The sequence below is a fragment of the Lineus longissimus genome, chromosome 14 (genome assembly GCF_910592395.1).
Source record: "Lineus longissimus chromosome 14, tnLinLong1.2, whole genome shotgun sequence".
In the NCBI taxonomy this organism is placed as follows: Eukaryota; Metazoa; Nemertea; class Pilidiophora; order Heteronemertea; family Lineidae; genus Lineus; species Lineus longissimus.
The window spans coordinates 9,950,073-9,962,778 of record NC_088321.1 but is presented as its reverse complement, the minus strand read 5'-3'; the positions used below and the strand labels follow the sequence as shown (position 1 = coordinate 9,962,778).

The 12,706-nt window shown below is 42.3% G+C and overlaps 1 protein-coding gene across 1 annotated transcript in view; it reads right to left on the bottom strand.

The window, feature by feature from the left end:
• Positions 1-4,747, bottom strand: part of LOC135498959 (plasma kallikrein-like) — a 57,277-nt gene extending 52,530 nt beyond the window's left edge. Inside the window, exon 1 of the mRNA XM_064789534.1 lies at positions 4,674-4,747. Coding sequence (XP_064645604.1) covers positions 4,674-4,728 — 55 coding nt within the window. The 5' untranslated portion in view covers positions 4,729-4,747. The remainder of the gene's footprint in view (positions 1-4,673) is intronic.
• Between the last annotated feature and the right edge of the window lie 7,959 nt (positions 4,748-12,706).

The following is a 12,706-nucleotide window of genomic DNA, read 5'->3' as shown; positions in this document are numbered from 1 at the left end:
TGCAGTTATTAAAATATGTTTGAAACAAACCATTCATTAATTGTTCTCGCTTAAAACGAAAAGGCCAAGGGCCATTTTGCTCACCGTATAGTTATTTGGTTATAGGAATTCATGTTGGTTAAGAAACATGCTATAGTACAGTTTATGTATGGCCAATTGGATATTTTATGCCATTTAACCTAGTCTGTGACCGCGAAATGTAGGTCAAGTAAAAAACCAACGTGACATATTATAATACTGTATGGTGGTTAGATGTACCCATGATATCAGATTGGTGGCAATCGGGCAACTAATTATAATCAATTAATCGCATTTTTAAGGTTTTCAGATTTTGCCCCCTGAATTGTGAATCAAAGCGAACCGAACTTCGGTCCCTGGGATGACCTTACTATAGGGTACCGTACATAGTTACCAAATGTGAGATCAATGTTCACTGCAGTTAAGAAAGGTGCCCTAGTTAAAGCCTAACGACCAATTAACGCCATTTGACATCTGCAACCTTGAAAGGTTGGTCAAATCAAAATCGGTATTAACGTGACATATGCTTGCTTAAACATATCATCGAAAACAAGTCTGACCAATAAGCAAAATATTGCACTTTTTACCTTTTCAGTTTTGCCCCCTGGTGGCCAAATGGAGAATCAGATTGGACCGAGTCAGTGTCAGAGGTGATCTGACCTAGAAGGTCATGTGTTCCAAGTTTCAAGTAGTTTTTCATACAATCACAATCCAAGGGATTGTTCCTTAAGCACTCAGCCCCTTCTAAGGTAAACAAACATGCCCAAAACCTTCTATGAGCACTGACTACTTTTCTTTCTGTATTGTAAGGGTGAAAAAAGTGTGACACCAGTTTCAAGAGGGGCCACTCCAAGTGTCAAGCATGTAGATTCCCCAACGTTTATCATCTGATATAAATTAGCACAGTCTGACTCATACTTACAGAAAGCCTTTGGATTCACAATTGTGGACAGTGTAAATGAATGCTGCTAAATTACCGCATGTCAGTGCAGTACACCGCATTGTGATGTACACCATTGTGACCAAGGTGACCGAAGGAGAAGCAAGATAACTCACTCTTTAGGTTTTCACACCTTTGGTGCCCAAGTGAAGAATTAGACCAGGTGGTAATTCAGTGTCGGAGGATACCTGCCCCAGGGGTTATGTACAAAGTTCCAAGTTCATAGCCCTTGCGATCTGTTTTCAAACAGGATACAGACGACGACGACGGACGCCGGAGACTGCGGTATTTGGAAACTTTCGCAAAGCCACCGAAACGCCAACGCGAATGCCTAATCGCCTTGTTCGAGCTGCTGATCATGATGTAGAACAATGGGACAGGCGTTCACATTGGCGTTTCGGGGTTTTGCAAAAACTCACTATTGTAGAGACTCCCCTACGGTGAGTCAAAAAGTTAGTGGTAAAAAAATAAGGCAAAAAATTAACGATCAAAATGTTTAAGAATAACGGTACTATTTCGATAGTTAAAAACAACTAATTTTACAGTCGGTGCAATATTAACTACCAGAATAGCAAAAATTACTGTTAAGCAGTTCTTTCCACACATTCATTAAAAGGGAGCAAAAAAAACCGGAGAAACTTCTGTCACTCACCTTCAGACTCCTAGCACCAGTGTCAGTGGCTGGATGAATTGCGTCGGACAATGTTGGTAATTTGAATAAAATACGTCTCATCGTATTTTCATAAATATGACCGCTTATTTCAGTAATATATATCGTAGTTTCATTCAAACTCAAGTAGATTTCTTAGTCTTTCTTTAATTTGAATTCTGAATCTGATAAAAAGTCAAATCTCCCTAACTGCAGAATCCTGAGAAAGGGCTACAGTGGTCAGCAACAATGGCATTAATTATCAATAACTGCCGTTTACTGAACTAGGGCATACATACGACAGCAGTAAAGAGCACTAGGGACACTGCGTATCTCCCATTTCACGTTGGAGATAGAGTATTGGGGGAAAATGACATTCGTCAACGAGAAACGAGAGATGACAAATTAAATAGGAGTAAAGGAAAGGGGGCGGCGGGCTAGAAAAAAGCCTATACTCCTGTCCACGATACCGACAATGTTCCGAACCATCTCCCACTGTAGCTCCACCAGGGCTTCTGCCAAACAAGTGATCAACGATCAATGCTCGTTGCTCAATGTCACTCGTGACCCTATGGGGATTCCCGCACCTCCCATTTCAGGTTAACAATAGAGTATTGGGGGAAAATGGCATTCGTCAACTCCCCTCTTTCCTATGTACTACACAATAGTAGTACCCTCCATACTTTTAGATGATCGAGTGTTTCCCCCAAAACTCTCCCAATACTCAATCATCACGAAGGGAATTTTACAACAAGCGTCCGTCTAAATGTAGCCAAGGGGGATGTGCCAGAGAGACTAAAGCTCCGCTATAGTAGATAGTATCTTAGAGATAGCATAGTCATTTTAAACATCACAGCTAAACTGAGTGAGGGGCTTCAAAGTCTCTCAGGCAGCCTTGGAAATTAAAATACTTTCCTCCCGGTATGGTGCTTGGGGCCACAAGAGAAACAGGACACCTAAATAATTGCTAAATTTTACAATTATTTGATCAGCTACAAATGGTTTTTGGTGATGTTGAAACTGTGCTGACACGTAGTACCCGAATAGAAGACGGGTCATAGGTCAAACATACTACGTCAACCCAAGATTCTGGCAGTGACGCGGCATATGTTATAGGGGAGTGTCCAGGGTCTACGGTGCAGCCATTTTGAATTGCTAATCAATTAGATCTTGGATGTAGAGGTTGGCACACCCTTGCTCGGCTCTACACAATCTGGCCATCGCAGGGCTTTTTTGCCCTTCGCAAAGCACAATATCTGCCCTCGCCTTCGCAAGGTTGCAGGCAATAGGTATGGTAAACACTGTATGGAGAAAGGGGCAATTTGAACTGAGGAAGACACTGGAAGTTACATGAAATGTATGATGAACCAATAAGGAGGATTCCGCGGTGACGTCACGGCTTTTCCAAGATGGCGCTGGAGATTGTAAACAAACTCGATCCACGGCCAAGGGAAAATCAAGTCATCAAATAAAGTTAGATATTTCGCATCAAATCAGAGTTATTAGTAATTTTCTGCTATGAAATAAGTCTTCAGACAATAAGTTATCATTTGAATAATGGAAAGGGCTGTTTTGATGGGGAAAAATAGGGGTTTTTAAACCAAATAGCCGGGCACCGATCTTCCAAAGTTAGTGATGGTTTCAAAACAGTCTCCCAAATATGGGGCAATCTCTTCATTACCAAAATGGGATTTGGAGGCGTGGTTACAGATCTTACAAGTTCGAGACCTGTAGAACCTAAAACTAGCATAGATCCCCATAGATCCCCTCTATTTGTCGAGTTCCATACCGGTACCCAAAACAATATCCAAAGTATCCAACACAATATATTTCAAGTGTACAAACATGTGTTATGTCTTTGTTGCTGGTTTGGCAAGTGTGGCCATTTCTCTACACCGATGGTAAATTGTTGACTTGAAAAAATATTAGATTGATGGTGTTGAAATCCGAAATCAGCAATCTGATTTGTTGATATTTTGTTTCCATTTCATTATGTAAATGTGTTACATTCAAAAAATATAACAAAAATACATTATCATAAAATTTGTGTTTATTTACTAAATGCTGCACCATGTGCGTAGAAGAATGAAGATGTTACTTAGAAACAACCCTCAAAATTGGGATACATGTGGGATGGGAGTTTCTGCATGTTGCTGAGGACAAAATCTACATCTGCTGCCTATGCTGCCCTTGTCCTCTTGTGTTACAGTGGAATGCATTGTTGTCCCAAAACATTTCCTAAATCTAACACCACTTGAAGGAAATATGGACATCTGGGTATCCCCCCCCCCCATGAAATAAACGAAGTTGGTGGACTGCATGGATGATATCGTCATCAGCTGCCATAGGGATGGACAGAGCGCCTAACAACAACAACAACAACAACAACAGGTTGGCCCAAAGGGTTAACGAAAACTAGGTCAAAGTAGTTCCAAACAAATATGGCAGATTCTGTCATACATTTTCGTAATTTCCAGTGGAGGTCCCTCATCGATTTCTAACAGTAACATCTACAGAGGAAATTCACTCCCTTCTATGTGGGAAGCTGTAGATGCGAGGTGTAACCATTTTTGGCGACAACACTTTGTTACAATATGTGTGCCAGACGGTGATTTAATTGGTCTGCTGTGATGCATTGTTTTTGAAAACAATAGACTTCTAGTCGAACACTATATGATGTACTGTGTCTATAAATTGTGTACATCGCTCTGGTGCATAGCTATGTGTGTTCCACTGCATAGTTATTGCACTGTGTAATTTTTTCACTTGGCTACAATTTAGAGATTTTCTTCTTACGTACTGCCTACCCTTAACAACTGCTGGCCACGAACGTGGCCAAGAACCAACACCCAACTCAACAGACCGGGCCTCAAACAAACACTTAAGAGGAGAACGGCGAACTGACGTCCGCACACCAAGCCTTCTACCAAACAAGTCATCAACGATCAATTCTATTTGCACAATGTCACTAGTGACCTTTTTAGTACACCACCGTGTGTCCGACTCAAAGACGTTCAGCTAATAAATGATGTTGTTTTCAGTTTTAGATATTTCAATTCTCCCTACCTGCGGTATCTTGAGCGAAGGCCACAGCGGGCAGCAGCAAGAGCATATACCACATCACGTCCGAACGAAAGAAGCTCAACTGAACATCTGGCAAGCGAAGCCACTATCTCGAATTTCCATTTCCTGTGGAAATGTCATTTTATTAGTTCATACCAACCCAGGTCAGACTTTTGCATGTGTGCCCTTATCGGACACACCCGAGGAAAAATTAAGTTATTTAAAATAGAAAAATGATTAGCTAGTTCACGTAGCTACACCTAGGTGGCGCCCCAATACAGCCTCTGCCTCGTGAAAGCCGCCATTACTTTATAGTACTCATTACTCGAGCACAAGAGTAAGTCCCGTTGCTGTTGGGACAGGCAGGGCGGGTAGTCAGACTTTTGCATCGAATACCAACAACTCAGGAAGGTGGGTAAACGGTGACTTACCATGTAGTGAAGTGAGTCTCCAGAGCCGCATAGCAGAACCCTAACGGGTGAGACCAAGGGAACCCAGAAAATAAGCATGGGGCAACCCGGGCTAGTGGCCAAAATACCCTTTGAGAAAAACAAAGGAGAGCCAAACTGGGGAACCCACCCCTGCTAGAGTAGGGGAAAAAACCTCACATGGTAAACGCTCAGCACATTTCGTCAAGAGGCACACTGTGGAATTACAAGAAATGCTGCGATTCAAAATAGGGAGAACCCAAAAACGGGACTCACGGAATAACTCTCAAGACACCTGGCAACAACTAAAACCACTTACCACTTACCGACCACTTACAACTTACCGGGCACCTTCGTTCCAGCCCATGTTCCCTGTTTTCTCTTTACCAATGTAGGTTGGTTCCAGGTCTCACGAGAGCTGGCAGCACCGTTCAGGTAGGCGGTTCCTGACAGTATAATTTCAGTGATTTATGCTAATTTCATGAATATCAGGCTTTGTGACTACCTCTTGCTATTCCCACAAGGGGGCGCTACTGCTGCTGTGGCCGTGTACTTAGCAATGCCACTTGTTTTTGGTCCCTTGACAAGGCACTTTATGCCACTGGTGATGTTTCGTTCCTTGGATAAGACACTTTGACAATGCCACTGGTAACATTTCGTTCCTTGGACAAGACACTTTGGCAATGCCACTGGTCAGATGTATTACACCAGGCACGCACACAATGATCGCGGTTTATGGAATAACGGTAATGTTTGGGGCCTTGGACAAGACATACTTTTGCGATGCTACTGGTAATGTTTGGGTCCCTGGACAACCACTTTGGCAGTGGCATCAGTAATATTTGGGTCTTTGGACAAGACACTTCGGCAGTGCCACCGGTAATGTTTGGGTCCTTGGACAAGACTTTTTGGCGATGCCACTGGTAATGTATGGGTCCTTGGACAAGGCACTTTGTCAATGCCACTGATGATGTTTGGGTCACTGGACAAGACACTTTGGCAATGCTAGTGTTTCAGTTTTTGAACAAGACACTTGGCAATGCCACTAGTGGTGTTTGGGTCCCTGGACAAGTCACTGCGGCAATGCCACTGGTAATGTTTGGGTCCTTGGACAAGACACTTTGCAGTTTGGCCACTGGTAATATTTTAGTCCTTGGACAAGACACTTTGGCAATGCCACTGGTGATGTTTGGGTCATTGGCAATGCCAGTGGTAACGTGTGGGGCCCTGGGCAAGACACTTTGCCAATGCCACTGAATGTTTTGGTCCTTGGACAAGACACTTTCGCAATGCCACTGGTAATGTTTGTGCCCTTGGCGACGGCTTCAGCCTTCTTGGACAAGATAATTTGCCTTGCCAGTGGTAAAGTTTGGGGCCTAGGACACGATACTTTGGCAATGCCAGTGGTAAGGTGTGGGGCCTGGACAATACCCTTGGTAATGCCACTGGTAACGTGTGGATAATTGGTTAAAACACTTGGCAATGTCATCCTTGCCCCCTATACCCCAACTACGCAACGATCCTAGGACATTTTCCCCTGGACATTTGCCCCCAACCGGACACAGGGAAATATCCGTGGGGGGGTTGTCAAGGGGCGAAATATCCGGGTACCGGAGCAACTACTGAGAGGTGCACCTCCAGCCCGCCTTGAAAATGATCCGATTTGTAAGAATTGTTTACACTGGAGTGTACACAGATCGGGAATTTGGAGTCGGTTCGCAATCAGGTGAATTCCACCTCTAGGAAATAGCTTTTTTTCATGTTAATCAGGCAGAATCTTGTCCTTCTCAAAAAGTTGGTTATGTGCGCCCAACTTTTTTCACATATTGTTTCTGGGTTAGGGGACCACGCACATTGATAACACAAAGCTGTGGTCCGTGCATGTACTTTTTTGTATGGATCTAGTCTGAGGATGGTTTCTGGAGCTTTTACATGGCCAATTAAAAAAAATAGGTGGGTAACTTCAAAGTATACATGTATATCAAATTTGAACCTGAACAAAATCAAACCTGAACGGTGCTGCCATCTGTCGTGAGACCTGGAACCAACCTACATGGGTGAAGAGAAAACAGGGAACATGGGCTGGAACGAAGGTGCCCGGTAAGTGCCCGTTAAGTGGTAAGTGGCCGGGAAGTGGTAAGTGGTTTTAGTTGGTGCCCAAGACACCTAGGTGGTTAACCCTAAGTCATCCAGACGGGGCGAATGCGGGGGCATGACAGACCGCAACAATCGCGCATATAATACTTGGAGAAAGTGGAGTGGGAACTCCATATAGCCGCATCTAAAACCTCGTTTACCGCCACTCCCTTATACTCGGCCCAAGAAGTAGAGATGGCACGAATCTCTTGGGTCGTTATGGCGCCCAGGCGGCGAAGCTCTGGAGAAACGAGAGTCATAGAATAGGCCAGCTGGATGGTGGCCACTAATTGTAATTTGTAATGTGTAATTTATTTTGCCAACATAATAATTAAAGTACATGTATGAGATTTTTAACAGTGAAAATAACGGCCAGGGACACAGCCAAGATCAATAATTAGATCGCTTACGGCTGTGCCCCTGCTGAAATAAAATACATTTAAGAGAAAGAACAAACAACACAAAAGTACCTCTGGGTAAGAACCTGCATGGAACAGCTAGATACACAAAAGGGTTAGTATGAAATCGACTCGAATTGTAATGTTTTTGATATTAAAAATCAGGAATGAGCACATACATAACAGTGTGGAATTACACAGCGAGAACTGTATAATCCCAATGAATATTTTTTTAAATAGGTACTGAAGCCATGAAGACTGTGAGTGTGAATTTTGTCCGAGACCAAGGAAGGGAGGGAATTGAAGATAGCGAAAATATTATAAAGTGGTCTTTTTTGGCTAAAGTTAAGTCTGCATCGTGGAGTTGTCAATTTCTGCCCGTTTCTAGCATTGTGAGGATGTACTTGGTCATTTGTTTTAGCCCGGAAGGTCATTGTTAAAAAATTTGTATAGGAATTTCATTTGTAGAAGTGAGTGTAAGTCTGTTAATTTCAATACTTTTAAAGTATTTAATAGAGGTTCAGTATGGGCAATAAGCTTTCTGTTTGTGATCACTCGAAAAGCCTTCTTTTGAAGTTTAATGATGGAGTCATGTTCGTAGCCCCAGGACAGCAGCTGATAATTTAGATGTGGACTAATGAGGGCGTGGTAAACAGTAACTAAGGTTTTTTGATTAACATAGGATTTGAGGTGTTTCAAAATTCCAATTGCTCGTGATACCTTTAAGGCTATCTTACGTGTATGAGGGACCCAACTGAGGTATTTATGGAGTGTGAAGCCAAGAAAATCAAATTGTTCCACTCGATCCGTCGGGATATCGTGGATTTTTGGAGTGATGTTGATGGCTTTTGAGTTAGACCGTTCGAAGATGATATATCTAGTTTTGGGGAGGTTTAGTGACAGTTTATTGGCTTTTAGCCAATCTGCCAATTTTGATAATTCTGTGTTAATATTTACATTCATTTCGTTCAGATTTAGTTCAGACCCAAGGTTGTTTAATTCGCTCTCTAGAGTAGTGTCATCAGCGAACATGACGCTGTTAAAACTATCACTTGCTTTGTTGAGATCGTTAATATATATGATAAATAATAGAGGACCCAAAATAGATCCTTGGGGGACCCCTGTTTTGATTTTTGCACGAGTGGATTCTGTACCGCAGTAGTCAACAAATTGTTCCCAATTGAAAAGATAGTTACTCATAAGTGAAAGAGCTTTTGAATTTAGTCCATAATGTTTCAATTTACGCAGTAGTATGTTGTGATCTATAGAGTGTTGAAAGCCTTGCTAAGGTCCATAAAAATAGAAAGAGATTTATTGCCAGCATCCAGAAGTATTAAGGTAGCAGGAAGGGTTGGGCGTTTGTGGTTTCTGAGTCTGAGGGGGTTGGTATCTGTTGACTGTGGCTGTGCTTTAAGAGAGACTAGGCATGGCGCCAGTCTCTCTTAAAGCACAGTCAACAGGCATTTGGTCTCAGTATTTGGGTAAGTACAGAATCAAGGCAGCTCAGAGAGCAATGATTGAACGATGCTGTGGACAAGTCCAAGGATACTGCATCAGTCACGACCGTCACCACCAGCATATTCAATGTTCAGTTCCAACCTGTACCAGTCCAATGCACGCCTGTCATGGTCAGCAGTGGTCAGCTTAGCGCGATATGGAACATTCTTCCGAAACTCAAGCGAGGGAAGTCTGCTCATTAGCATATCTCGCGCACTGCTCCTTCTTGTCAAACATAGTAGCGAAATCGTAATGGAAAACGTCTGGCTTTGCGCCAGACATTGAGACTAATAAGTGAAGAACTAATAGGTAAAGAACTTCTACTTGCGCGAGACTGCTGTGATAAAATTATCATTGCAGAGACTCCGGTGACGTACACATATATTTTTTACAATCAAAAATGCCCTCAAAAGACGACATGGAATGATTATTTTATTGATATTTCCTACTATATACCTTCCAAATATCACTTTATACAAATAGATCGGCGTTAGGTCGCATGCTTTTCTTTCCTGGTGACACTTTAAAGCATTATTAGTTGCAACCCCGTAAATGCGCTATAAGTCCAATAATAAGTGACGGTGACCCGTTATAAATGTTTCGCCAGCTTCGCTTTTTTGCCGCTACGCGGCGCGTTGGGCCCTTGCGTCAAGTGTTTTTACAATTCTATCAATAAGTTCAGCTGCGGCCAAGTCGGTAGAGTGTTTTGGTCTGAAACCGTATTGACTGGAGTATAAAAGGTTATTTTCGGCAAAGTAGTTTCTTAATTGATCGTGGATAATTCTTTCGTAAATCTTAGATATTGAGGGCAACAGGGAAATGGGGCGGTAGTTGTCTGAGAAGGCATTGTCGCCTTTTTTGTATAATGGGAGAACACGTGCTAATTTAAGACGATCAGGGAAAACACCAATGGACATTGAATGATTTATCATAACTGTCAGTGGTTTCACTATTTCATTTTTACATGCTTTTGATAACTTGGTTGAGATTCCATCCCACCCACAACTTGTTTTTGATTGTATTTGATCTATTGTTTTGGCAACTGTGTTCTCGGTAATGTTTCCGAAACTAAAGGTGTAAGGTTGTGGTTGCCCAAAATAGCCTGTAAAGTGAAAAGTTGAAACCCCGATGGCGGCAGATAAGTTTGGGCCCATATTTGACATGAAAATATTGAATTCATTTGCTAATACGGTTTTGTCAGAGGTTTGAACTTCGTTGATTTGAAAGGATTCTGGAACTTTGGTACTAGACCTCGATGATTTATTTAAAAGGGTATTGGTGGTTGACCAAGTTTTACGGGTATCATTTTTATTCATTTCTAGAACATTAGTATAATAACTTTTTTTGTGCTATTGATAAGCCGTCTAAGGACTTTGTTATAGTTTCGTAGTTGCAACGTGCGTATTTCAAGGTGGGGTGAGTTTTGCGGAGTGGCTTTTAGTTTCTTGTAAAGATTGTCTCGTGTTTTAATCGAGTTTATAAGTGCATTTGTTATCCATGGGGAATTTTTATGCTTATATTTGTTGAATTTAGCTGTGATCAAGGGAAAGTTATCGTTCCTTGCCTTACAGAGTAAGTCATGAAATTTATAGAAATTTGTATTAACGTCATTGTCAGTCGTCTCCTGAGTTGCTAATTCCCTTGTTATTTATAATTTGAAGTTCTCAGTTGCCGCTTCGGTATACTTCCGGTATTTGACTATTTGTTTATGTTTTTGTTGATTTGAGTGAATTTTACTTATTCCAATGAAATAGGCTTGGTGATCTGATATTCGGTTGGTGAGGATGCCAGTGACAGTTTTAGAGATGAGGGGGGAGAACCTATAGAAGAAGTTATCAATTAGGGTTTTACTGTGTGTGGTTATTCTAGTTGGGTATGTAATAGTTGGATAAACTGAATGCGTAAAAATAGTTTCGATAAAGTCGGAGAATGCAGGTTTGTTCTTATGTTTCAGTAGATCAATATTAGTGTCACCAGCAATTACAAGCTCGCCATGCGTATTTTGAAATTGAGTAAGTGTTTGGGAGAATTCATCGATGAAGGAGTAATAGTCTTCGTTACGATCACGTGGTGGTCGATAGAGATTGCCGAGAGTTAGCCGTTTGTTAGCGCAGATTATTTCTATAAACTGGTTTTCCCAAGTTTTATATCGAGGAGTCTGAATTAAATTAAACGTGAGGCCTTCTTTTATATATACAGGTATCGCTAGTCCACCGTGTGCTGAGCACGTTCGGCTTTGTTGGATGAGGATATAACCAGGAATTTGGAAAAGGCTACCTTGATGATTATCGGAAACCCAAGTTTCTTGAAAACACAGAGCACTGAAGTGGAAACCCTCTTTGTGTAGGAGGTCGAGATATATTATAATGTCATTGAATTTTGCATTGATGCTCTGACAGTTCATGCTGAAGATAAAAAAGTTATCTGAGTATTTTTTACCGATCTCTATAAGCGTTTTATCATCAGTGTATGGGGAATCATGTAGAAAAGTTAATGGTTCTTGCCCGTCCAGAGTGGCATCGTTGTGGTCATCTAGTGTATCAAGGAATGAAATGTAGTTCGTGCCTGTTACATGTTAGGGTGTTTGTGAAATGTTCGTGTTGGCTATAGAATACCAGCGACAAGGAAAAAAATATAAACCAGAAACAATTGAAGTGTTAGAACCTTTCTGGTGTTAAGAAAAAACGGTGACGGGTTTGTCACAAGGAGAGAACAATGGTGACATCACATCAAACCCAGCCAATGGGCCAGAAAGAATAAGAAAAAAATAACCACTTAGCAACCGTAGCAGCAGCTATCTCCCTAGTAAACCCCTCTCGGTAAGACACAAAGAGGCACTTCCTGCTGAGGCGAACGGCAGGCTCCTTGGTCTTATCAAAATAGAACTTCAAGGCCAAACCGGGCAGAGAGTTGTGTACGGGAGATCCCTAGATACCGTAGCGGACAAGGAGGGGATGAAAACCGGGCGCCTGAAGGTGTGCGGCGCCTGGTTTTTTGTAAGAAAACCTGGGACAAATTCTAGGACCGCGCCCCTCTCAATAAAAGCCAATTAATCAAAGGCTATGGCATAGAGCTCGGACTGTCTCTGTACCGTGGCCAAAGCTACGAGAAAGACGGTCTTAAAGGTCAGATGGCTGGTGCATAGGCTCAAACGGGAACGTCATGAGAGCTACCATCGAGAGATCCAATTTGGGGGTACGCTGAATGGAACGGGGACGTTAAAGAAACATATTGCGAAGCAACGATGAGACAGCGTCTTCCCAAGACGGTTGCCAGGAATCGGTCAACTTTAAAGTGACCGAAATAGCCCTTCACCCCTGAACCGAAAACTTCCGGACTGAGAATAAGAAATTCAAGAAGTCGAGGAAGTTAGGAGAGAGAGGGACCGATCGGAGAAACTCCGTGCTCCCTTCACCAGTCCCGAAAGACATCCCACTTTCTGTCGTATGAAGCAGGGGTAGATTGTTTCTGAGGCTGAGCGCCTTTACGGATAACGTCCTCCGAAAAGCCTCTCTCTCGGAGGAAACACCCGATAGTCTCCGGGCGTGAAGCCTGTAGAAAGAAGGGTCTTGATGAT